We start from the raw sequence: 27,877 nt of genomic DNA on the forward strand, positions 1-27,877 counted from the left end.
GTGATGCAGAGCTGTTTGTCCTTCTGGAAGTTTCTCCCATCTCCATAGAGGAACTCTAGAGCTCTGTCAGAGTGACCATCAGGTTCTTGGTCACCTCCCTGACCAAGGCCCTTCTCCACAGATTGCTCAGTTTGGCCGGGCGTCCAGCTCTAGGAAGAGTTTTGGTGTTTCCAAACTTCTTCCATTTAAGAATGATGGAGGGAGGCCACTTTGTTCTTGTGATCCTTCAATGTTGCAGACATTTTTTGGTACCCTTCCCCAGATCTGTGCCTCGACACAATCCTGTCTCGGAGCTCTAAGGACAATTCCTTTGACCTCATGGCTTGGTTTTTGCTCTGACATGCACTGTCAACTGTGGGACCTTATATAGACAGGTGTGTGCCTTTCCTGGATCATGTCCAAACAATTGAACTTACCACAGGTGGACTCCAATCAAGTTATAGAAACATCTCAAGGATGATCAATGGAAACAGGATGCGCCTGAGCTCAATTTCAAGTCTCATAGCAAAGGGTCTGAATATTTATGTAAATGAGCTCTTTCATATTTTTTGCACATTCATAATTTAAAAAAAAGTAAAACCTGTGTGTAGATTTCTGAAGAAAATGTTTTATTTAATACGTTTTAGAATAAGGCTGTAACATAACAAAATGTGGGAAAGTTAAGGGGTCTGAATACTTTCCAAATGCAATGTACTATAAGCTCTCTGCTCCTGTGTCTAAGGAGACACTATCAATGTTGAAAGAATACGTGTAGACTATGGATTCTCTTGCATCTATTCCTAATCCACTTGTTGAGTTGGCAAAATGTACTATAAATGATGTGTTTGATCTTGGTGTTTTACCTTTACAAGGAGAGGTTAATTCCTCCATTTTGTTTGTCTTTGAAGCCCCTAACTCCCATGTCCCTTGGTAACCCCACCTCTAGTAATGACCTACTATAGAGGAGAGCATGTTTCCATGTAGGCAGCAGCTCAGGGTAGAATAACAAAGATGTTCTATTCACTGACGTTGAAGTGTTTTAATGAGCTCAGACATACAATTTGAGTATCTTCTTCTTAATTTCAAAGACACATTAGAATAAAACATCTTGAGCCATGTTATCTTGAGATTACATTTTCTTTCCCCATTGCTAGTAGTGCAATGTCCTTATGGATTTCTACTTATTAAGGAAACCCATTACTGAGAGTGATTGAATAGGGAGGGCCCAATGTATTTTGCACATTCCATACCATACCGTACCTGACCCATGCTCTATGCTGAGGGCTTAGGCTATATGTCATATTTTTTGGTTCTCTGAAGTGCTCCACGGTGCAGCTCTCCCGGGGCTGGCCACTCTGCTCACATGGGCACTCTGGGTAATAGCCTTTGCGTCAGCCCACCACAAGAGCACTGTGCATTCAAATGAAATATCAACTTGTCGCTCCGCCAAGGAAGACGACAGCTGACTCTGCCATGGCTGCCAGAATCCAACCCAGTCTTATGAAAGGGCCAGCCTCTTAGACGATTTTAAATGAGTTGCTTTTAAATGAACTAACCTTGGAGGAGCTCGATGCCATCAATGTATTTTAGCAACAGAGAGAAGCGGGAGGAATTTGGATAGATTTTTATCTGCAGTGCAACCCTGAGGTGGTGGCTATGCTTACACCAGAACCTTGTTTCATGCCTTCGACCGTGTAAAGAAGGTTCTGTGGAATATACTACCATTATGCAACGGCCTTGAAGTAGAACGTTGTTGTTGAAAATGACATTAGAATAAGTTGAGCTGTCAGTGTTCATCATTTTATGGTATTTTCCTCTCAATGATGTTTGTAGCAGAATTAGAGCATTGGGAGGCACATGCTCAATTTGTTCATTCTGAAATCAGATTGAAAAGTAACTTTAGTCTATAAGTGTAGCATTACAACATTGGATAGAGAGGGTACCAGATAAAACCTTTGGCTGGGGGTATTTTATGTAATGCTAATGTTAGCTAAGCATTGTAATGAATATAAAATAAGTTTGTGTGCTCCTGTGTGTGTGCGTGTGTGCTTGTGTGTGTCTGTAAGTAATTGTAGTCCTTTGTCATTGCACCTCTCATGTTCTTTCTTAATTCCCCTTGGTATGCCTAGAGAGGCAGGCAATGGCATAACACTTTGTTTACTCTATCTCACAGGCTTGTTGATTCATCTCTGTTTAAGTGGTTTCTAGAGAGTATTGGCACCACATTGGGAAGGGGGACTCCTGGCAGGCCCTATATTATGTCAGATCTATGTGGGGGGGGGAAATCAGATTACGTCTGAACAGTACGCCATGTTTAATGACCAGTAATGGCCACGTCTCTCTGCCTGGCGCTCTTTAAAAGCCCCGAGGGAGCACAATAAAGACACTTCCACTGGGTGTTATCGCTCCGCTTCCGTTCGGAGATCTATGTTGAGCCGATGTGTGCTAATTAGCGTAGCCGTCTTGAAAAGTCATCAATGAGCCCGAAGCACGAGAGACTGGTGCGACCCCAGATAATATGTTACACCTGGAGAATTTCTCTCGTGGTTGAAATATGTCCAGAAGTGTCTCTATTGATTTCCCCCTTATAGCATAGGCCTTTATTGAGAGGCACGTGTGCTAATGCAAGCCACCAAATCATCTGTAAGTTATTTCATGGAAGAGAGGGTTCTCTGTAGGCTCATTGAGGGATGTGCTAACTGTTCCAGTGGGATTACCATTTAGGTAAAAGTGATGAGTCTGTAAATTGCAATGGATGCTTGGCCAGCTCTGTCGGTGTACTCTTAATAAAGGTGGGGGCACTGGCTTTGCATACTGTATCAGTTTGAGGACATCAGAGCTTAATTTACACACAGTAATTTCCAACACAGTTTGAATCATAATTTCATAAACTGGAAGAAGTATTGCAGGCTGGATGATTTTCTCTCAGAGGTGTTTTTTATACAACTATGAGCCAGAGACTTATGGGAATTCTCTCCTGTAATGGGTTTAATTTTGGTAACTCATCTTTGAAAGCCAGCCTCAGAATATCAGGGTAATTCTGGGCTCAAATGGGTCACTGATCAATTACAGCCTCAAAATGGATGCTGATCATTTTCTGACCATACTTGTTATGAGTGTGACGTTTAAACTTTTACATGGATTTGGGATCGTTAATGTTTACAAAAAATCCAGATTTTTTTTCTCACAGAATTTAAATCACAGTGCAGTTATCACAAAACTGCCACTAACGGGTCTTAATCATCATAAAGGCAAAACGTTGTTTACAAATACCTAATGCAAAAATACTATAGGCCTAAGTAGGAGGAGTAATGAATCTTTCAAATGATCAATTATTCATCATCATTAACAGTTGGAAAAATGGCAGAGAGTAAGACAGGGAAGGCACAGCAGTAAAATCCTCTATGGCAATACTTTGAGAAGTTAAATGAGAACGTGATGAAATGAGTAGGAATTGAGCTAGTGTGGCAGCAGGCTACAGGTGCAATGTTGAAAGGGAGGCAACGTGAGACCCAAATCGTTGCTGGCAGCAGTGTGATAAGGGACGGAGTGAGAAAATCACAGTGCTGATTGCAGTTGATATGCAGCCATTGTCAATGGTAGAGGATGTCAGCTTCAATACCCTAATGGTATATAGACTGCAAGATGCCATGTAAAAAAAACGTGATGGCCTGGATGGAGAAATTGTACAATGATTGCTCTGCAAGTACAAAACGCGAGCTCTCAAACACCATACGTGGCATTAACAACAGATGGTTGGACGTCTATAAACACGCCGTCATACATCACCGCAACAAGCCATCACATTGATGAGAAGTGGGACTAAAGTCCCATGTACTGACAAGTGAGAACATGGAGGAGAGGAACACAACAGAGAACCTAAAACGGCATTAATTATATTGTTGCTGAGTAGGTCGGGTACAGCAGTAAGGTGAGTGCCGTCTGGTAGGTAGCCTGGACTGTGGTTGATTTGAACTGCATCGCCCCCTAGCGGTCATACGCAGGACTATATCTGAATTGTGAATTCACATCATTTTATGATGGTATTGAAATGGTAAGACATTTTTTTACATTTGTCACAACCTTAATACTTGTTTGTCAGAGTTTAAAAATGTTTACATGGATGAATGGCAACTGAAATCCAGAACCAAAGGACTGTGAGATGATAGATAAAACAAAAGATAAAACAAGACCAGAGTTTTTTTCTAGATCAAAAAGGGATTAGTTAGTGGGTGTGGCAATGGGCACGGTCAGCCCGTCGGCGAGGCAGAATTTGAGAGAGAATTTTTGAGATCCCCATTTTGGCGGTGTAGACAATGTTTTTTAAATTTTTATTGTAGACAATGTTATTTTTTTTAATGCCAATTTTCAGAAATGTTCTACATTTCTCCATGGATCTGAGATACATTTTTGACATTTTAAAACGAATTTCCTGCAATTCTACACATTTTGCCATCGAGCTGAGAGAAAATGTTGCAGTTTAATTCAAGCTAATTTCCTGCGATTCTATCCCTTTTGCCATAGCGAATGCTGTGTTATTTTGCTCAAACGTAATAACATACTGCTAAATTTGTAATTATCTCTAACTGTCTAGCTTTTATTTTAGTGATTGTTATTTCTCAAAGATGATATCTTTTAAAAAAATATTTAGGTTCTTTTGTCGTTTAAGTTTACACTAAAAGTTTTTCCATTCCGAAAATGTATTTCTAAAGTATGTATACACTGAACAAAAATAGAAATGCAACATGTAAAGTGCTGGTTCTATTTTCATGAGCTGACATAAAAAATCCCAGAAATGTTCCATATGAACAAAAAGCAAGTGTCATGCTAACTGTGTGAATGTCCAACAGAGCTGTTGCCAGATCATTTAATGTTAATTTCTCTACCATAAGCCGCCTCCAACGTCATTTTAGAGAATTTGTCAGTACGTCCAACCGGCCTCACAACCGCAGACCTCGAGTACCCATGCCAGCCCAGGACCTTCAGATCTGGCTCCTTCAACTGCGGCATCGTCTGAGACCAGCCACCCGGATAAAACTGTGGGTTTGCACAACCAAAGACTTTCTGCACAAACTATCAGAAACCTTCTCAGGGAAGCTCATCCTCACTAGGGTCTTGACTTGACTGCAGTTCGGCGTTGTGACCGACTTCAGTGGGCAAATGCTCAACTTCGATGGTCACTGGCACGCTGGAGAAGTGTGATCCTCATGGATGAATCCCAGGTTCAACAGACAGACAGCGTGTATGGCGTTGTGTGGGCGAGCGGTTTGCTGATATCAACGTTGTGAACAGAGTGCAACATGGTGGCAGTGGGGTTATGGTATGGGCAGGCATAAGCCACAGATAACAAACACAATTGTATTTTACCGAGGGCAATTTGAATGAACAGAAATACCATGACGAGATACTCAGGCCCGTTGTTGTGCCATTCATCCGCCACCATCACCTCATGTTTCAGCATGATAATGCACAGCCCCATGCCGCAAGGATATGTACAGTCGTGGCCAAAAGTTTTGAGAATGACACAAATATTAATTTCCACAACGTTTGCTGCTTCAGTGTCTTTAGATATTTTTGTCAGATGTTACTATGGAATACTGAAGTATAATTACAAGCATTTCATAAGTGTCAAAGGCTTTTATTGACAATTTCATGAAGTTGATGAAGTTTCATGAAGTTGACCCTTCTTTTTCAAGACCTCTGCAATCCGCCCTGGCATGCTGTCAATTAACTTCTGGGCCATATCCTGACTGATGGCAAACCATTATTGCATAATCAATGCTTGGAGTTTGTCAGAATTTGTGGGTTTTTGTTTGTCCACCCGCCTCTTGAGGATTGACCACAAGTTCTCAATGGGATTAAGGTCTGGGGAGTTTCCTGGCCATGGACCCAAAATATCGATGTTTTGTTCCCCGAGCCACTTAGTTATCACTCTTGCCTTATGGCAAGGTGCTCCATCATGCTGGAAAAGTCATTGTTCGTCACCAAACTGTTCCTGGATGGTTGGGAGAAGTTGCTCTCAGAGGATGTGTTGGTACCATTCTTTATTCATTGCTGTGTTCTTAGGCAAAATTGTGAGTGAGCCCACTCCCTTGGCTGAGAAGCAACCCCACACATGAATGATCTCAGGATGCTTTACTGTTGGCATGACACAGGACTGATGGTAGCGCTCACCTTGTCTTCTCCGGACAAGCTTTTTTCCGGATGCCCCAAACAATCGGAAAGGGGATTCATCAGAGAAAATGACTTTACCCCAGTCCTCAGCAGTCCAATCCCTGTACCTTTTGCAGAATATCAGTCTGTCCCTGATGTTTTTCCTGGAGAGAAGGGGCTTCTTTGCTGCTCTTATTGACACCAGGCCATCCTCCAAAGTCTTCGCCTTACTGTACGTGCAGATGCACGCACAGTGAGTGCCCCGATTCCGCAGCTGAATCAACTTTAGGAGATGGTCCTGGCGCTTGCTGGACTTTCTTGGGCGCCCTGAAGCCTTCTTCACAAGAATTGAACCGCTCTCCTTGAAGTTCTTGATGATCCAATAAATGGTTGACTCAGGTGCAATCTTACTGGCAGCAATGTCCTTGCCTGTGAAGCCCTTTTTGTGCAAAGCAATGATGACGGCACATGTTTCCTTGCAGGTAACCATGGTTGACAGAGAAAGAACAATGATTCCAAGCACCACCCTCCTTTTGAAGCTTCCAGTCTGTTATTCGAACTCAATCAACATGACAGAGGGATCTCCAGCCTTGTCCTCGTCAACACTCACACCTGTGTTAACGAAAGAATCACTGACATGATGTCAGCTGGTCCTTTTGTGGCAGGGCTGAAATGCAGTGAAAATGTTTTTTGGGGATTCAGTTAATTTGCATGGCAAAGACGGACTTTGAAATTAATTGCAATTCATCTGATCACTCTTCATAACATTCTGGAGTATATGCAAATTGCCATCATACAAACTGAGGCAGCAGACTTTGTGAAAATTTATATTTGTGTCATTCACGACTGTACATAATTCCTGGAAGCTGAAAATGACCCAGTTCTTCCATGGCCTGCATACTCACCAGACATCACCCATTGAGCATGTTTGGGATGCTCTGGATCAAAGTGTACGACAGCGTGTTCCAGTTCCCGCCCATATCCAGCAACTTCGCACAGCCATTGAAGAAGAGTGGGACAACATTCCACAGGCCACAATCAACAGCCTGATCAACTCTATGTGAAAGAGATGTGTCCCTCTGCATGAGGCTAATGGTGGCCACAGCAGATACTGACTGGTTTTCTGATCCGCGCCCCTACCTTTTCTTTTAGGTATATGTGACCATTCCCAGTCATGTGAAATTCATAGATTAGGAGCTAATGAATTTATTTCAATTGACTGATTTCCTTATATGAACTGTAACTCAGTGAAATCTTGCAATTGTTGCATATTGAATTTATATTTTTGTAAAGTGTATATAAACTCTGTTGCCAGTTTATTAGGTATTAGTACCATCTAGTACCTGGTCAGAGCCCCCTTTGCTTCCAGAACAGCCTGAATTATTCAGGGCATGGAAACATTGCTCAATTGGTATCAAGGGAAACATTCCCCACACCATGACACCACCACCAGCAGCCTGTACCATTGACACCAGACAGGATTGGGCCATGGACTCATGCTGCTTATGCCAAATCCTGACTCTGCCATCAGCATGACACAACAGGAACTGGGATTCGTCAGACCTGGCGATGTTTTTCCACTCCTCAATTGTCCAGTGTTGGTGATCGCGTGCCCACTGGAGCCTCTTCTTCTTGTTTTTAGCTGATGGGAGTGGAACCCAGTGTGGTTGTCTGCTGCAATAGCCCATCCGTGACAAGTACCAGCGAGTTGTGCGTTCAGAGATGCCATTCTGTACATTACTCAGACCACTGTTGTAGAGGTCGACAGATTATGATTTTTCAACGCCGATACCGATTATTGGAGGACCGAAAAAAGCCGATACCGATTAATGGGTCGATTTTTATATATATATTTGTAATAATGACAATTACAACAATACTGAATGAGCACTTTTATTTTAACTTAATATAATACATCAATAAAATCAATTTAGTCTGAAATAAATAATGAAACATGTTCAATTTGATTTAAATAATGCAAAAACAAAGTGTTGGAGAAGAAGGTAAAAGTGCAATATTTGCCATGTAAAAAAGCTAACGTTTAAGTTCCTTGCTCAGAACATGAGAACATATGAAAGCTGGTGGTTCCTTTTAACACGAGTCTTCAATATTCCCAGGTAAGAAGTTTTAGGTTGTAGTTATTATAGGAATTATAGAACTATTTCTCTCTATACCATTTGTATTTCATATACCTTTGATTATTGGCTGTTCTTATAGGCACTATAGTATTGCCAGCCTAATCTCGGGAGTTGATAGGCTTGAAGTCATACACTTGCTTGAAGCACATGCTTGAAGCACAGCGAAGAGCTGCCGGCAAATGCAGGAAAGTGCTGTTTGAATGAATGCTTACGAGCATTTTTTATTTTTTATTTTTTTTATTTCACCTTTATTTAACCAGGTAGGCTAGTTGAGAACAAGTTCTCATTTGCAACTGCGACCTGGCCAAGATAACGAGCATGCTGCTGCCTACCACCGCTCAGTCAGACTGCTCTATCAAATCATAGACTTAATTATAATATAATAACACACAGAAATACGAGCCTTAGGTCATTAATATGGTCAAACCCGGAAACTATCATTTCGAATACATAAAGTGTATTCTTTCAGTGAAATACGGAACCGTTCCATATTTTATCTAACGGGTGGCATCCCTAAGTCTAAATATTGCTGTTACATTGCACAACCTTAAATGTTATGTCATAATTATGTACAATTCTGGAAAATTAATTAGTCTTTGTCAGGAAGAAATGGTCTTCACACAGTTCGCAACGAGCCATTTAATTTCATTAAGAAAAAAACCCACAATTGCCTTTTTGAACTATACTCCCTTGTCTTTTCTTACTAGCACTAACTTTGTTGATAGCTACTTTATTAAGGGAAAAACGACTTACTATAACCACGTTTCCATCAACAGTTCTTATGTGAGTACTGCATAAAAGAAAATCTCGACCGCTACAGTATGATGGAAACAGTAAGTTTTGGTACAATTTTACAAATGCTGACAGATAATTTGTTTGTTTGACATGGTGGGATATTTTTGTGTCTGTAAGATTAATTATGCGAGAAATTGCGGTGGAAATGCCTCCATGCGTAAATATTGCTATAATAACCATCATATTGAAGAAACTTGGAGTCACAGATGAAATAAGTTATGATGAAATTCACAAGGTGGTGAATGTGCATGGTGATGAGATTGATGCTACAGTTGAAGTCGGAAGTTTACATACACCTTAGCCAAATACATTTAAACTCAGTTTTTCAGAATTCCTGACATTTAATCCTAGTAACAATTCCCTGTCTTAGGTCAGTTTGTATGCCTCCTTGTTCCCACACGCTTTTTCTGCCCACACAGTTTCTATAGGATTGAGGTCAGGGCTTTGTGATGGCCACTCCAATACCTTGACTTTGTTGTCCTTAAGCCATTTTGCCACAACTTAGGAAGTATGCTTGGGGTCATTGTCTATTTGGAAGACCCATTTGCGACCAAGCTTTAACTTCCTGACTGATGTCTTGAGATGTTGCTTCAATATATCCACATAATTTTCCTCCCTCATGATGCCATCTATTTTGTGAAGTGCACCAGCCCCTCCTGCAGCAAAGCACCCCCACAACATAATGCTGCCAACCCCGTGCTTCACGGTTCATCAGCCCAGAGGACATTTCTCCAAAAGTACGATCTTTGTCCCCATGTGCAGTTGCAAACCGTAGTCTGGCTTTTTTATGGCGGTTTTGGAGCAGTGGCTTCTTCCTTGCTGAGCGGCCTTTCAGGTTATGTTGATATAGGACTCGTTTTACTGTGGATATAGATACTTTTGTACCCGTTTCCTCCAGCATCTTCACAAGGTCTTTCGCTGTTGTTCTGGGATTGATTTACACTTTTCACACCAAGGTATGTTCATCTCTAGGAGACGGAACGCGTCTCTTTCCTGAGTGGTATGACGACTGCGTGGTACCATGGTGTTTATACTTGCGTACTATTGTTTGTACAGATGAACGTGGTACCTTCAGGTGTTTGGAAATTGCGCCCAAGGATGAACCAGACTTGTGGAGGTCTACAATTTTTTTTCTGAGGTCATGGCTGATTTCTTTTGATTTTCCCATTATGTCAAGCAAAGAGGCACTGAGTTTGAAGGTAGGCCTTGAAATACATCCACAGGTACACCTCCAATTGACTCAAATGATGTCAATTAGCCTATCCGAAGCTTCTAAAGCCATGATATAATTTTCTGGAATTTTCCAAGCTGTTTAAGGGCACAGTCAATTTAGTGGATGTAAACTTCTGACCCACTGGAATTGTGATACAGTGAATTATAAGTGAAATAATCTGTCCGTAAACAATTGTTGGAAAAATTACTTGTGTCATGCACAAAGTAGATGTCCTAACCAACTTGCCCAAACTATAGTTTGTTAACAAGAAATTTTTGAGGTGGTTGAAAAATTGGTTTTAATGACTCCAACCTAAGTGTATGTAAACTTCCGACTTCAACTGTACATTCAAACAAATATCAAGGGTCTTTTTCTGGTGACATGATGATCGATGCTTGACTGCCATTTGACAAATACAAATATTAACGCTCTTATCCATAATAATGTCATAATGTAAGTAGACTATCCGCACTGTATCTGTGAGCTAGAGTGCATGTGTCAAGACCACAATGGGCACATTTGCTATTTAACGCAACAGTTTTTGTGACAAAACTATTGGTAGAGTTGAAAATGCAATGGAAACACATTGAACTTTAGATTTTTATTCAGTACATGAAAACTTAAGCGAAGTACATGTTGTGTGCACTAAGTCATCACTCGCTGATTTTTATCTGCATCAATTCAGTATGGTGGAAACACACCACTGGTGGGAAAATGCGCATATTTTCTTTATGCGGATTTTTGAATACTCACATGAAAATCGGTCGCCAGCATCTGACTGTGATATGTGGTTGGCTCACATAGCGACCTTAATATGAATGCAATAACTGTGTCGCTCTGCATAAGAGTGTCTGCTAAATTACTTAGAACATTTACATTTTATAGATAAGTTTCAATATTCAATTGTTTCATTGAGGGCGTGATATCTAGCGTTCATCAGTGGCATGATGTGCCAGTTATGTCATTTCAGTAAATAGGGAATTGTTACACATTTTTGTCCTCACGGATATCAAACAGGGAACACTGCCCTAGAGAATGGGCTGCTTTGATCAGGGGTCCCATGTCAATGTACTGTACGGAGCCTCTGATCTCACACACACACACACAGTCATCCATCCATAACCTAGAGACCTCCTCGATTACTTTGAAGTAACAATCCAGCTGAAGGTGCCACTTCATGGACACATCAGTTCTCAAGGGGATTCAATTTTGCTCACTGTCACGTCACACTGTCTTTATGCGCAGAGGGAAGACATCACACAGCAGGCAGCAATGTGCCTCAATTAGAGCTAAATCTACAGGTGTTCTTGTTTCCTAACAAATGGCTTTAAATGGGGACAAGACGTTATTATCTGCTGCACAAAGAGAACAAAGCAGAGAAGAATAGGATCAAAGCGTTGAATCCCAGAGGGGGTGAGAGGAGTGTTATGTGTCAAGACAAGTAGGGTCTTGTCTCCTGACTAGTTTATCAGGGCATAGGCCTGTAGTCTGTGTGCTGTCTACTGAAGCATTAGAAATGCAAGGAGCTGTAACACAAGACTATGAGCCTTGCACAGATTCACCGGGGTGAAAAGAGAGTACAATTACCCAGTACAAACATTGTGTGTGTGCACTTAGACATATTTGCAATGTCAATCAACAGACCTTGAAAGCGTAATATTCATAATACACTAACTGTTGTACACCAATTTCAAATTAATTGCAACGAGAATATGAAAACATGATGTATAGGTGTTTACTTATATGTATTAATTTCAAATCAAATATTTTTCAGAATATCCTTTTACAATGTACGGAACATCCTTGAGTGTGGCTATGATGAACGTACTCTAATTGAACTATAAAATCATTAATATTTATAATTTTATGGGTATTTCCATCTATGTGGATTAGTAAGAATTCCTCTAACATGCCTGCTTCTTCTCTCCCTTTCTGTCTCTCTATCCGTAGGTTCTAAGCTGTGTGATGGACGACTGGCGCACCTCCCACTCCTCCTGCTCCTCGTCCTCCAGGCCCTGCTGCTGCTCTGCTCTGGTGAACGCACCTGCCCCCACAGCTGCCGTTGTGAGGGGAAAATCGTCCATTGCGAGTCAGCTGGCTTTTCAGATGTCCCTGAGAACATCTCAGTGGGCTGCCAAGGCCTCTCTCTCCGCTACAATGACCTGCACACACTGCTCCCCTACCAGTTTGCCCACCTGAACCAAATCCTCTGGCTCTACCTGGACCACAATCAGATCTCTGCTCTAGATAGCCGGGCCTTCCAGGGGGTCCGCAGGCTTAAAGAGCTGATCCTCAGCTCCAACAAGATCTCTCAGCTCCACAACGCCACCTTCCACGGGGTGCCCAACCTCCGCAGCCTGGACCTGTCCTACAACAAGCTGCAGATGCTGCAGCCGGGGCAGTTCCACGGCCTGAGGAAGCTGCAGAACCTCCACCTCCGCTCCAACGGCCTCACCAACATCCCCATCCGGGCCTTCCTGGAATGTCGCAGCCTGGAGTTTCTGGACCTGGGCTACAACCGTCTCCGGGCCCTCACCAGGACCACTTTCCTGGGGCTGCAGAGACTCATGGAGCTGCACCTGGAGCACAACCAGTTCTCCCGGATCAACTTCTTTCTGTTTCCACGTCTTGCTAACCTGCGGGGGCTCTATCTGCAGTGGAACCGCATCCGAGCAGTCAACCAGGGCCTGCCCTGGAGCTGGCACACGCTGCAGAAACTGGACTTGTCTGGCAACGAGATCCAGACCCTGGACCCAGCCGTATTCCACTGCCTGCCCAACCTACAGATCCTCAATCTGGAGTCCAACAAGCTGTCCAACGTGTCCCAAGAGGCAGTGTCTGCCTGGATATCCCTGACCTCCATCAGCCTGGCGGGTAACGTGTGGGAATGTGGGACAGGCATCTGCCCACTAGTGGCTTGGCTGAGAAACTTTCGAGGCACTAAAGACACCACCATGATATGCAGCAGCCCAAAGCATCTGCAGGGAGAGAAGATCATGGATGCTACGAGGAACAATGGAATTTGTGAGGAAACGGACTACTTCCAGACAGAAACTCCTTCCCCGACCCCAGATTTCATTGAGACGACACCCGACCCAACCCCTGCTCCCACCAGCCCCCCTCCACCCCTGCCTCCACCTACCACCCTGGTCCCCCTACCCCCACCTCTGCCTCAGCCCCTTCCCCGCCCCACCTTCCCAAGCCGGGTAGGAATTGACCCCAGAGACTCCCCTCCCCAGGCTCCACCCTCCCTCCGCAGCCTGGTGGTGACTCAGCCCCCAGAGTTGGAGCTCATGTCCTTCCACAAGGTAGTGGTGGGCAGTGTGGCGCTCTTCTTCTCCATGTCGCTCATCCTGACCGTCATCTATGTGTCGTGGAGGCGCTACCCGAACGCTGCACGGCTCCTGCAGCAGAGCTCCGTGGTGGGCCGCAAGCGACGGAAAAAGAGCCCCGAGCCAGAGCAGAACCTGAGCTCCCAGCTGCAGGAGTATTACATGAGCTACAACCCGGCCGCCACCCCGGAGGGTTTGGAGGTGCTCGGCAACGGCACTGGCTCCTGCACCTGCATCTCTGGCTCCAGGGAATGCGAGGTATGACCCGTCACATCAGCCTTTAAAAACAAAACCCCAAAAGCAAAAACACAAAGGCTCAAGAAAGAGAGGTAAATCCTTTATCAGGCATACACTGTTAAACCCCCATGCAGCTTTTGTAATTGTATTTTTAAATCATCACTGTATGTCTAATACATCACTGTGTGTGTTTATTTAATGAAAATAACTTCAAAATATATTTTAATAATTTATTTCCCTTTGTTAGGAAACTCATTTGAAGATATTTACATGCACAGCCCTGATTGGCTGATGGTCTAGAGCCCACCCCCTTACCCAGATGAACAGTCATTGGTCTATTATAATCTGATTGCATTGTGATATCACCTGGGCCAAAAGATCCATCCCACCTGAACAGGCTGAAATTGCAGGCGTTGTTTTCAAACCGCTCTTACACGAAAACGGCATTTTCACAATATCAGAGGGTTATTTCGATCTCATAGTGCAAAAAAAAGTCATACAAAATGGGGTAAGCACCCTTGAATCTTGGTTCATAATACGGTCGACTTAGAACCTTGACGGTTTCCAATTATTTCTGCGGTTTTGATTCATAAATCGAACGAGACACTGGAAACGTACATTTTTTATTTAGAACCAGGAGGCAATGGTAACCTAGCTCGGGTTCAGGGAGCTGCATTATTACACTGCCACGTGTCATGTTCGGCTCTCTGGCGTTAATGCACTTTGTTTCGTTTTTTGTTTGTATAGTTTATTTACCAATCAGCTTATTTTCGTACAGCGTTGTGCTTCAGCAGCATTTTGAGGCACAGTATTTAATCATGCACATGGTGAAAAGCAAAACCATTTTGCATGGCTCCAGTGACATCCTGGATACACTGTTCCTGCTTTAAGGTCTCACATAAGTCATTGATACGGCATCATGGCTTGGCTCCTTGGATGGTTAAATATACTGTAGATTAGTCACAACATCATGTTTGTTATGTTTACCACACTCATAATATGTGTGTGTTTAATCTATAGGGGTATTTCTTTAAAGGCCCAAATTAAAGACAATGCAGGAATTACTTTAGGGCCACTAGCTAGTTTACAGTACATCACCCCGTCTTGACCTAACTGAAAAGTGAAGCTCTCCAACTCATAAGATTCCAAAAAACAAACTCCAAGTCTATTCAAGCCAAATCACAACATGGATTAATGAGGTATTGATCAGCATTAGTAGGATCCCCCATAATAGAGCGACTGGACCTGCCCTGGCTGCCTGTCTTCTAATGTGGCAGGGTAGAAAAAGGAGAGGTGGAGATCAACATGGTCCCAGTCTCCATGGCTGGATGCCTATTACTTGTGGCTTATTTAAAGGACCAATCTGCAGTTGCTACATCAAATGATGGACTTCTAAATGAATGATATGTACCCATTGATTCTTGAAGATTATAACTTATAAATGCCTCGAGCTTAGTTCACTTGTTGTACCCCATCAGAACCTAAAATATAAGCTTGTTTAGTCCAATGTTTGTAAACAAAGTAAATGTAAATAAATACTGAAAAGCCTCAAAACATGGTTAAAACTATAGTGTAGATATCATGAATGTCAATCCTTGCATCCATCTATGAATTTGAGAGTGGTTATATTTCTCCAGGCCCGTCCCTGAGCTTTTTACCTAAACAGGGCAGGGGACTATTCTATGTTATTATTTTAACTGCTGATTGCCGCTTAAACTGCCTCGGTGACCCTATACGCCGCATGTTAACATCAGAAGCCTCCTCCCTAAGTTTGCTTTATTCACTGTTTTAGCACACTCCGCCATCCCTGATGTCCAAGCTGTGTCTGAGTCCTGGCTTAGGAAGGCCACCAAAAATTCTGAAATTTCCATCCCCAATTACAACATTTTCCGTCAAGACAGAACTGCTAAAGGGGGCGGAATTGCAATCTTCTGTAGAGATAGCCTGCAGGGTTCTGTCATACTATCCAGGTCTATGCCCAAACAGTTTCTACTTCTAAAGATCGTCTAATTTTTCTACGAGCTTCTACTTTTAAAGATCCATCTCTCCAGAAATACGTCCCTCACCGTTGCCGCTTGTTATAGACCCCCCTCAGCTCTCAGCTGTGCCCTGGACACCATATGTGAATTGATTGCCCCCCATCTATTGTAAGAGTTCGTACTGTTAGGTGACCTAAATTGGGATATGCTTAACACCCCGGCCGTCCTACAATCTAAGCTAGATGCCCTCAATCTCACACAAATTATCAAGGAACCTACCTGGTACAACCCCAAATCTGTAAACATGGAAACACTGTCACCACTGATAAATCCACGATAATCGAGAATTTCAAATTTCAATAAGTATTTCTCTACGGCTGGCCATGCTTTCCACCTGGCTACCCCAACCCCGGCCAACAGCTCTGCACCCCCCACAGCAACTGCAACTGCATACTTCTACTTGCATATCCTCATCTGCACATATATCACTCCAGTGTAAATTGCTCAATTGTAATTACTTTGCCTCTATTGGCCTTCATTTGCACACACTGTATACATATTTTTGTATTGTGTTATTGACTGTACGTTTGTTTATCCCATGTGTAACTCTGTGTTGTTTTTGTCGCACTGCTTTGCTTTATCTTGGCCAGGTCGCAGTTGTAAATGAGAACTTGTTCTCAACTGGCCTACCTGGTTAAATAAAGGTGAAATAAAATAAAACATTTGTCCCCCTGCCTGCCAGACTGCAGTAGCTACGGCCTTCTTTAGCCTAGTCTCTGAAGCCGCTTAACTCAACAGTGTGTTTAGTAAAATAGTAGAGGGCATAGTGGAAGGGGCATTCGGTTAGCTCCCGCCTGTTTTGGGGAGATTTATGGTAATCATAAAAGAGCCTTAGCAATACGGGTAATCCCAAAGCTTATGATAGGGCTGTTTAATGCAGATGGATGCCCCAGGCCTGTCAGGATGAGGCACTTATTTATACCCAATACCAGGGTAATTACAATCACCAGCACCACGTCTACGTTTGATCTCAGGAAGCATGTTTCCCTGTACAGATGCACTGTTTTATCAATGGATACGCACCTGAAGTGATTTAGTAAAATGGGATTATTTATGCTCCGAGAGGTATCGTTTTGGAAGGAGGAGAGAGAAAAAGTAAGGTGTTTATTAAACTCAACTGGAAGGAACCAAAGATCACAGTAAGCAAAAACTAAAACCCTGTAAATGTTTGGTTTGTATAATGAGTAAATTAATTCACACACTTGTGTGTTTACACGTTGAATGAATGATGCTATTATAGTGCTGCAAAACAAAAGAAGTCCACAGAACCTATGTTATCCATATGAATGATCACTTTACGATCAACATTGTTTACACTTACTGCTCACTGCAGTTTGCTAATTGTTTTATCAGTTTAGATTTTTGCCTCTGTCTATGCAGCTAAGTAAGCCTCCAGCGTCATTTATTGTAATAAAAGTATAAGGCATTTATTTGATTTCAAAACACCCATGGCACCGACGTCAAATTTTCATTCTGCACAAACCCTTTTCTAATTATTTTAAATGCCTCACCTTTTGTGAGTTATTTGAGAAATATTTCATATAGCACCTATAGGAACCAAGTTACCAAGCCATTCATTAAAATAACTCTTAATGGCTAAGCTCCTCTATGACAAGGAGTGCTGTTGCGTGGCTAATTCTTTTGCACTCTGTCAACATGTTATGCCCTTAATCCATGGAGATACAGAGACCTCGTATTACCTGCAAAGTGATTAACTCAACTTTAAAAGCTGGCATATTATTTCTGATTGGAACTTCATTTAATTCAATCTGAGTTTTTTCTCAGACAATGCATGGATTTTCCCGGAAGGGGATCCCAAGGCTTGTACTTTCTTGTTTTCATGGAAACATGCCAGTGAAATGTAGCCTTAGTACAAATGTGTTTCTCCCCATTACAGTGACAAAGTGAATCTCATCATCTCAAACACACACAGACACTTTTCTCCCTGTCCTCTGCAAAGTACTAAAGGGGGTCTACAGCAGGGTTTTTTTCTATGGTATGTTGTTGCTCATTTCGGGTAATGTTTAATAATTGAGCAGCAGGCGTCAGCTCGGTTTAGCTTGATAAAAGAGCCATATTGCCGACCAGCACAGCCTTTCATTATGGCTCAGTGCAGTGCAGGCAGTCCCAACGGAAAGCGGTGAGAAAGACTGTAAGTTGCGGCCCGTTCTCAAGAGGAGGACGAGAGAGGAATGCTGCATGCTGGGTCAAAGCCCAATTAAAGCACCAGGGAGAAAGGATCAGAGATGGTGTGATTTTTCCTCTGAGGCTGTTTCAGTTTGGTCATCAAAGGTGTTTGGACTCACCAAAACGTAAATTGTTAGTTATGATGTCAAGTCTGGTTCACTGTGCAAGTGCCAATAGTATGATTATAACTGGTGAACACAAAACTGGGTAGTTTATACAGAGGTAGTTTGTACAGAGGCATATTTCTTGCCTATAAATCAAAAAAATAATAATTGAGAGGAAGTCTATGCTTTATGCTCTGAAAGCTCAATGCACGATTTATGCTCTGAAAGCTCAATGCTATGCTTTATGCTCTGAAAGCTCAATGCTATGCTTTATGCTCTGAAAGCTCAATGCTATGCTTTATGCTCTGTAAGCTCAATGCTATGCTTTATGCTCTGAAAGCTCAATTGGAACATATTTACATTCAGACAGCTCCAAAACACTTACATTTGTGTTCAATTACGTGTACACTACAATGCCCCCCCTCTGATATCTCCTTTCAAATAGAGAGAACGAGTGTTTTCTTGCCAGTGGTAATGGAAAAGAGCATAGTCACAATAAATACATTTTCATATGGTAGAAGTCACAACAGAGATGTTACACATATTTGAGTTTGTTGGCTGAAACAATGAACCCCTCAGGAAATAATAGCCATGGTTTGATGATATAAACAGCGGTTAGGTGCAATTAATGGAATACTTTTACCTTGAAGAGTGGTCATCAGGATAAGCATTCAATCAGCATGACAGTTTGAGTATTACTATGGTGCATAGCTTCAATTGAGTTAGGCCACTTTTCCCCATCAGGCAATTATGAGCTACACTGCTTACCGTTACTGTTAAAGTGACAGAACATTGTTTGCTTCCTCCATGGATATGGTCAAGATAGGATGTTTAAAGTGATGCTCAAAGGTTTTTTAAATAATTTCATAGTTTTAAAAAAAACTTTTATGATAGATCTCTGTCATCAGCGACCATCCATCATTTGCTCAGGTATATTAGCAGAAACATCAAGCCAAACATAAAGAAAAGGGATGAGCAGTTTTATGTCCCTTTTATTCTGAAACCTAAGTTGAAATGGCCAACATTAAATACAGTGCATTCAGAAAGTATTCAGACCCCTTATTCTAAAATTGATTAAATATTTTTATCCATCAATCTACACACAATACCCCATAATGACAAAGCAATTTTTTTTTACATTTTATTTATAAAAACAAAAAACAGAAGATACTTATTCACAGAACTATTCAGACGCTTTGCTATGAGACTCGAAATTGAGCTCAAGTGCATCCTGTTTCCATTGATTATCCTTGATGTTTCAACAACTTGATTGGAGTCCACCTGTGGTAAATTCAATTGATTGGACATTATTTGGAAAGGCACACACCTGGCTAAATAAGGTCCCACAGTTGACAGTGCATGTCAGAGCAAAAACCAAGCCAGGAGTTCAAAGGAATGGTCCATAGAGCTCTGAGACAGGATTGTGTCAAGGTACAGATCTGGGCAAGGGTACCAAAACATTTCTGCAGCATTGAAGGTCCCCAGTGGCCGCCATCATTCTTAAATGGAAGAAGTTTGGAACCACCAAGACTCTTTCTAGAGCTGGCCGCCCGGCCAAACTGAGCAATCGGGGGAGGGAGGTGACCAAGAACCCGATGGTCACTCTGACAGAGCTCCAGGATTCCTCTGTGGAGAACCTTCCAGAAGGACAACCATCTCTGCAGCACTCCACCTATTAGGCCTTTATGGTAGAGTGGCCTTACGGAAGCCACTCCTCAGTAAAAGGCACATGACAGCCTGCTTAGAGTTTGCCAAAAGACACCTAAAGGACTTTCAGAACATGAGAAACAAGATTCTCTGGTTTGATGAAACCAAGATCGAACTCTTTGGACTGATTGCCAAGCGTCACGTCTGGAGGAAAACTTGCACCATCCCTATGGTGAAGAATGGTGGTGGAAGCATCATGCTGTGGGGATGTTTTTCAGTGGCAGGGACTGGGAGACTAGTCAGGATCAAGGGAAAGATGAACAGAGCAAAGTACAGAGAGATCCTTGATGAACACCTGCTCCAGTTCACTCAGGACCTCAAACTGGGGGCGAAGGTTCACCTTCCAACAGGACAATGACGCTAAGCACACAGCCAAGACAACGCTGGAGTGGCTTTGGGACAAGTCTCTGAATGTCCTTGAGTGGCCCAGCCAGAGCCCGGACATAAACCCGATTGAACATCTCTGGAGAGACCTGAAAATATATGTACAGCGACGCTCCCCATCCAACCTGACAGAGCTTGAGAGGATCTGCAGAGAAGAATGGGACAAACACCCCAAATACAGGTGTGCCAAGCTTTTAGCGTCATACCCAAGATGACCCGAGGCTGTAATCGCTGCCCAAGGTACTGCAACAAAGTACTGAGTAAAGGGTCTGAACACTTATAAAAATTTGATATTTAATTTAATTTTATAAATTAGCAAAAAATTCTAAAAACCTGATTTTGCTTTGTCATTATGGGGTAAAAATAACAATTTAATTAATTTTAGAATAAGGCTGTCGGCCTCCTGAGTGGCGCGGAGGTCTAAGGCACTGCATCGCAGTGATCCTAGAGATCGTGGTTCGAGTCCAGGCTCTGTCGCAGCTCGCCGCGACCGGTAGACCCATGGGGTGGTGCACAATTGGCCCAGCATCATCCGGGTTAGGGAGGGTTTGGCCGGCAGGGATGTCCTTATCCCATCGTGCTCTAGCGACTCCTGTGGCGGCCCGGGCGCATGCACACTGACACGGTCGCCAGGTGCACAGTGTTTCTTCTGACACATTGGTGCGGCTGGCTTCCAGGTTAAGCGGGCATTGTGTCAAGAAGCAGTGCGGCTTGTTTGGGTCGTGTTTCGGAGGACGCACGGCTCTCGACCTTTGCCTCCCGAGTCCGTACGGGGGTTGCAGCGATAAGACAAGACTCTAACTACATAAGACAAGACTCTAACTACCAATTTTGATACCACGAAATTGGGGGAAAAAAGGGGGAAAAAAATGTAATAAAAAGAATAAGACTGTAACGTAACAAAATGTGTCAAGGGGTCTGAATACTTTTCGTATGCACTATAAGGCTATTCTATATAGCTACAGTTGAAGTCGGAAGTTTACATACACCTTAGACAAATAATCTAAATTCAATTCACAAATCCTGACATTTAATCCTAGTAAAAATGTCCTGTCTTAGGTCAGTTAGGATCACCACTTTATTTTAAGAATGTGAAATGTCAGAATAGTAGTAGATAGAATGATTTATTTCAGCTTTTATTACTTTCAACACATTCCCAGTGGGTCAGAAGTTTACATACACTCAATTAGTATTTGGTAGCATTGCCTTTAAATTGTTTAACTTGGGTCAAACGTTTCAGGTAGCCTTCCACATGCTTCCCACAATAAGTTGGGTGAATTTTGGCCCATTCCTCCTGACAGAGCTGGTGTAAACTGAGTCAGGTTTCTAGGCCTCCTTGCTTGCCCACGCTTTTTCAGTTCTGCCCACAAATGTTCTATAGGATTGAGGTCAGGGCTTTGTGATGGCCACTCAATACTTTGACTTTGTTGTCCTTAAGCCATTTTGCTTAGGAAGTATGCTTGGGGTCATTGTCCATTTGGAAGACCCTTTTGCGACAAGCTTTAACTTCCTGACTGATGTCTTGAGATATTGCTCAATATATCCACATAATTTTCTCCCTCATGATGCCATCTATTTTGTGAAGTGCACCAGTCCCTCCTGCAGCAAGCACCCCCACAACATGATGCCCCCCCCCCCCCATACTTCACGGTTGGGATGGTGTTCTTCGGCTTGCAAGCATCCCCCTTTTTCCTCCAAACATAACAATGGTCATTATGGCCGAACAGTTCTATTTGTTTCATCAGCCCAGAGGACATTCTCCAAAAGTACGATCTTTGTCACCATGTTTAGTTCCAAACCGTAGTCTGGCTTTTTTATGCGATTTTGGAGCAGTGGCTTCTTCCTTGCTGAACCAGGTTATGTCGATATAAGGACTGATTGATTTGCACTTTTCACACCAAAGTACGTTCATCTCTAGGAGACAGAACGCGTCTCCTTCCTGAGCGGTATGACGGCTGCGTGGTCCCATGGTGTTTATACTTCCTTACTATTATTTGTACAGATGAACTTGGTACCTTCAGGCATGTGGAAATTGCTCCCAAGGATGAACCAGACTTGTGGAGGTCTACAATTTTTTTTCTGAGGTCTTGGCTGATTTCTTTTGATTTTCCAATGATGTCAAGCAAAGAGACACTGAGTTTGAAGATAGGCCTTGAAATACATCCACAGGTACACCTCCAATTGACTCAAATGATGTCAATTAGCCTATCAGAAGCTTCTAAAGCCATGACATCATTTTCTGGACTTTTCCAAGCTGTTTAAAGGCATAGTCAACTTAGTGTATGTAAACTTCTGACACACTGGAATTGTGATGCAGTGAAATAATCTGTCTGTAAACAATTGTTGGAGAAATGACTTGTGTCATGCACAAAGTAGATGTCCTAACCGACTTGCCAAAACTATAGTTTGTTAACAAGAAATTTGTGGAGTGGTTGAAAAACAAGTTTCAATGACTCCAACCTAAGTGTATGTAATCTTCCGTCTTCAACTGTATATATGTTTATTTTTGTGATATCTTGTTTGTTATGATCATGAGCATCTTGCTACAGGTAGCAATAGAAACAGGTTACTGTTTATCTCAAAGGCTGTGAAAAGTCAAACTGAAAACCAAGTGTACAGTATTAGGATTTTGTTTAAGATATTTCCATGTCAAAAGATTTCATGTCAGGTATAACTGCCTTTTTGATCTCCTTCTACTCAAAAAGAGCTGCCCCTTTTTCAAAGCTCGCTACATACGTAAGAAGCGGAAATGTTCTTTGATTTCAAGTAAACCATAATCTGGTTTCATGTCCTGAATATTCTCCAGATTCTAGATATCACTGGTGACGTGATCTTATACAGTTCATCAGAATCATCGCATTGTGCTCCGTGTTCCAATATAATATCATCAGGCAGAGGCATGAATATAAATCAGTGTCAAATCAGTGCCACTAGTTGAGGTATTGTTCAGACCAACACAGCCCACTGTTTGCATGTCCCATGGCTAATTTCCCCTCCAGTACGTTTCACTTGACAAGTGTCTCTCTAAAAAACGTTTACTGCAGGGATGGGCAACTCCAGTCCTTGGGGGCCGGAGTGGTGTCACATTTTTTCCCTATCAAACACAGCTGATTAAACTAATTTAATTCTAAACTAAGATCATGATTAGTTGATTATTGGAGTCAGCTGTGTTAGCTGGGCCTGGGGCAAAAGTGAGACACCAATCAGGCCCCCGAGGACTGGAGTTGCCCATCCCTGATTTATAGAACACTTTCATTAAACACTGCCATTCTGTCTCTCTCTCTCTCTCTCGCGCGCTCTCTCTTCGGCTTTAAGTAGCCATTAAGTGCTCAAATCACGCATTCCACTGAGGCTTGTTAATGAATATGCAATAGCTTCTGGTTTGATATTTTGTCCCCATTTTTCAAATCCGGTCTCATCCCCACTAACGGGATCTATGGTCTGCTAGAGAGCTGCTTAATGTGTTGGTCATCCGATTTTTTTCACTATTATTTTATTATTCATTAACTGATGTGTTAATGGATTCAGTGAGCAGATCACAATTGTCTATGTAAAGAATGGAGGTGTGGGGAAGTCTCATGGTTGAGTGGAGGGTTTAGGTGGTGTGACGACCCTCCCACTCTGTCTATCGTTTTCTCTCTCTTTGCTCTTGTTTCCTTATTAGGATGCCGGTGGGCGGAGTTGGGAGGGTCGTCAGCAAGGAGAGAGATAAAAGGGATGATCAACAGACTTATGTGTTTGCGCGACAATTATCTGTAACAGTTTAATCGCTGGTGTTCTGCCTCTGCAGTTTGTGACTTTCCAGGGCTGTGTGATACTGATTATTAGACGGCAATTTAAGGACACAATCCCTGATCAGTATTGCCACGTATATTAACGAACGAAAAGTAAAGAATGTCGTTGAAGCAGCGGTTTTGGCGTGATGAGTATTATGTTAACACAAAGAGTCTATGCAGAGCCCCGTATGCGGAATGAGTGGGGGCGTTCGAATAGATTTGACCTTCGCTCACCGAAATACTTTGGTTCACGGGCAGAGTTCAATCAACTAGGTTGAGCCTGACTCCCGTGATAAAAGCTGACTTTGGGCAAGGGTGTCACTACTGTCAAGGTTCAGGTCATTGGAAAAACGAATGTCCTCTTCTCAGATAAGGGTGCTAGGCTCATCTAAGCTTACCGCGTTAGCTGCGCCTGTTCTAACAGTCAGTTCATTCATGACTATTGCCTCAGGTCCAGGAGCATGTGAAAGTACATATTGATCCAGACTATTTACCTTTCATTACGGAAGGTTTTTGTGTCTATGTTGGAGTAAGGAATTAGTGCCAGTAAAGAATCTTGAGAGACACAGTGCCTCCCGAATCGTTTGTGTTGGAGTCTGTATTACCCTTTTCAGCGGAGACTGATTCGGGGATAGTGTTCTAATTAGGGGAATAGGTCTGAAACCTCTTTTCAGTTCATTGCATAAACTGATGTTAGATTGTGGACTGGTGAAAGGTGAGGTTGTTGTGGGGGTGCGTCTCTTCGTTGCCTATTTGAGGTATCGACGTTATTCTTGGGAATAACTTGGCAGGTGAGCGTTGTGTGGCCTGTCCGCTTTCCATCTCTAGTGGTTTCCACAAAGCCGTCAGTTGTTGAGATTCCTGATGAGAGTGTACAGAGCTTCCAGAGTGTTCAGTGCGTGTGCAGTGACGCGTTCTATGAGCCGTGGCGAACTGGTCACTGTGCGACTAATGAGAAGAAGTATGCCACTGCTTTCCCTGTTATTCCGTTATCTTGTTACCCGCTCAGATCTAATCAATGCGCAACGGACTGACTCCACATTAGACGAGTTGCGTGACCAAATTGTGCCTGTGGAACAGTTGGGAGATGTCTCCCATGGTTATTTTCTCCAGATGATGGTCCTGATGAGAAGTGGGTGTCTCATGGTAGTTGTTTTCTAGGGGAGGCGATTAGTCAGGTTGTGGGTACAGTAAAACTTCGTGAGTTGGTGTTGACAACTCTCACAATGATGTTGCTGGACATATGGTGTGAGCAAAACATACCATCGCATATTAAGACATTTCTTTTGGCCTAGATTAAAGAGGGATGTTTCTGCTTTCATCAAAACTTGCCACACCTGTCAATTAACTGGGAAACCTAATCAAGCTATTAGGCGGTACCACTGTTTCCTATTCCTGTACTAGCCAACCTTTGATTATCTGATTATTGACTGTGTGGGTCCTTTGCCTCGTTCTAAAAAGGGTAGTAGTTATTGTTCACTGTGATGTGTCAGACCACAAGGTTTCCAGCAGCCTATCCTCTCCGGTCTATCACGACTAAGTCTGTATTAAAAGCTTTGACTCAGTTTCTGTCACTATTTGGAATACCTAAGGTCATTCAGAGTGATCAAGGGGTCTAATTTCACGTCTAATCTGTTTGGTCAGGTTCTCCAACAGCTCCTAATTAAGCACAATCTGGCTAGCGCCTATCACGCGCAAGTCAAGGAGCACTAGAACGTTTCATCAAACACTTAAGTCTAATGTGAGAAGTTATGTACTGAGATGGATAAGGATTGGGAGGAAGGGTTGCCTTGGTTATTGTTAGCTGCTAGGGAGGTTTCACAGGAGAGCACCGGGTTTAGTCCAAATGACCTTGTGTTTGGACATATGGGTGCGTGGTCTTCTACTCTGTTCTTCAGGATGATTGGAAGTCTCCCGAGCCTCCTCAGTCTTTGTTATCGTATGTGTGTGATTTCCGGCGCGCTTGTATGCCGCTGGCGAAATGGCTAAAGAGAAGCTATCATCTTCACAGGAAGGATGAAATGCATATTTGATCGCCGAACTGAGCCACGTCATTTTAGTCCAGGTGACCAGGTTCTGCTCTGCTGCCAATTGTTGGTTCTCCTTTTGAAGGCCAAGTTTCAAGGTCGTATATAAGTGGTGCGCAAGTACACTGAGCAAAATTATCTAGTTGCCACTCCAGAACGGAGGAAAGCACACCAGCTGTGCCATGTAAATTTGTTAAAACCATATTATGCACGTTCCTCAGAGACTGAACAGTGGGACTCTGTAGAGGACGGTAAACCTGTTTTTTGGCTGAAACCGTTTATCCCTTGGATTCTTCTCAGGATAGGTCTGTGAATGAGGAGGAAGATGTTCCTGGTCCCGACGATTGCAACTGCAGGGTAGATTGAAAAATTCAGAGACACTGGATATTTTAGGCAGCCTTCTCACTCATCTACCCGTTGATAGGCGGGAAGAGATGGTTGGTCTGATTCGGAGATTTCCAAGTTTGTTTTCTGATACACCTACACGTACAAACTTGATAGAACATGATATTGACGTTGGAGATGCTGACCCCATTCGTCAGCGTTCTATAGAGTTTTCTTTAGAGAAACTGCATTGTCTGGATGCTGAGGTCAGATACATGTTGGAGAGTAAGATAGCAGAGCCTTCTTTCTCCAGTTGGGCTTTCCCTGTATCTTGGTCAAGAAACCAGATGGAACAACAGATTTTGTACAGACTACGTAAGGTCAACAGTGTCACTAAGCCAGATTCATTTCCTCTTCCTCGAATGGAGGACTGCGTTGATAAAGTCGGGGCAGCTAGATTTGTGAGTAAATTTGACCTGTTAAAGGCTATTGGCAGGTGCCACTGACGAGTAGGGCACGGGAAATCTCTGCTTTATTACACCCCTCTGGTCTGTACTCGTATTTGGTTATGAGTTTCGGACTACGTAATGCACCTGCCACTTTTCAGCGACTTATGAACAGGGTTATCGCCGGGCTGACAGGGTGTGCTGTTTATCTGGACGATGTAGTGATATATGCAGCAATACATGGGAGGAAACATCTGTCCCGTATTCAAGCCTTATTCGAACGCCTGGCTGCGGGTCACCTCACGATCAATCTGGCTAATGTGAGTTTGCTCAGGCGACTGTTACATACCTTGGAAAGGTGGTTGGGCAGGGGGAAGTGCGTCCTGTTCGAGCTAAAGTGGTAGCTATTGATGCGTTTCCCTCACCAACTACTAAAAAGGAACTGATGCGTTTCCTGGGCATGATTGGTTATTACCGTAGTTTTTGTAATAACTTCTCTACTGTGGTTGCTCCCTTGACAGATATGCTGAAAGCAAAGGCTGTTTACATTTGGTCTTCTCGTTGTCAACACGCTTTTGAAGATGCAAAGAGGTTGCTTACCTCAACTCCGTGCTGGCTGCTCCTCGCGTGGATTTGTCATTTACCTTGCAGGTGGATGCTAGTCATGTGGGGCAGGGGCAGTGTTGCTGCAGGCAGATGTGTCTGGGGTTGAGAGGCTATCAGTTTCTTTTCGAAAAAGTTTAACCATTATCAGTTAACTACTCGGTCATTGAAAAGAAGCGTTAGCACTCATCTGGGCGCTGCAACACTTTGAGGTCTATGTCGGGTCGGGAGTAGTACCTATTACGGTCTACACTGACCATAACCCTCTCACCTTTTTGAGGTCCATGATGTGTCCTAATCAGAGGATAATGAGATGGTGTTTATTTTTACAATCATTCCATCTCGATGTGCAGCACATTCGTGGAACTGATAACGTGATTGCTGATGCGCTCTCTCGTGCGCCCTGTTCCTGAATGTTGGTATGGTCAGGTTC

The 27,877-nt window shown here is 42.9% G+C and overlaps 1 protein-coding gene across 1 annotated transcript in view; it reads left to right on the top strand.

Annotated features, from left to right (window-relative positions):
- The window catches only part of LOC111961546 (leucine-rich repeat transmembrane neuronal protein 4-like), a 64,253-nt gene that overhangs the window by 10,724 nt on the left and 25,652 nt on the right, over positions 1–27,877 (top strand). Inside the window, exon 2 of the mRNA XM_023983904.2 lies at positions 12,229–13,868. Coding sequence (XP_023839672.1) covers positions 12,229–13,868 — 1,640 coding nt within the window. The remainder of the gene's footprint in view (positions 1–12,228; positions 13,869–27,877) is intronic.

Source organism: Salvelinus sp. IW2-2015, linkage group LG4q.1:29 (genome assembly GCF_002910315.2).
Source record: "Salvelinus sp. IW2-2015 linkage group LG4q.1:29, ASM291031v2, whole genome shotgun sequence".
Taxonomy (NCBI): domain Eukaryota; kingdom Metazoa; phylum Chordata; class Actinopteri; order Salmoniformes; family Salmonidae; genus Salvelinus; species Salvelinus sp. IW2-2015.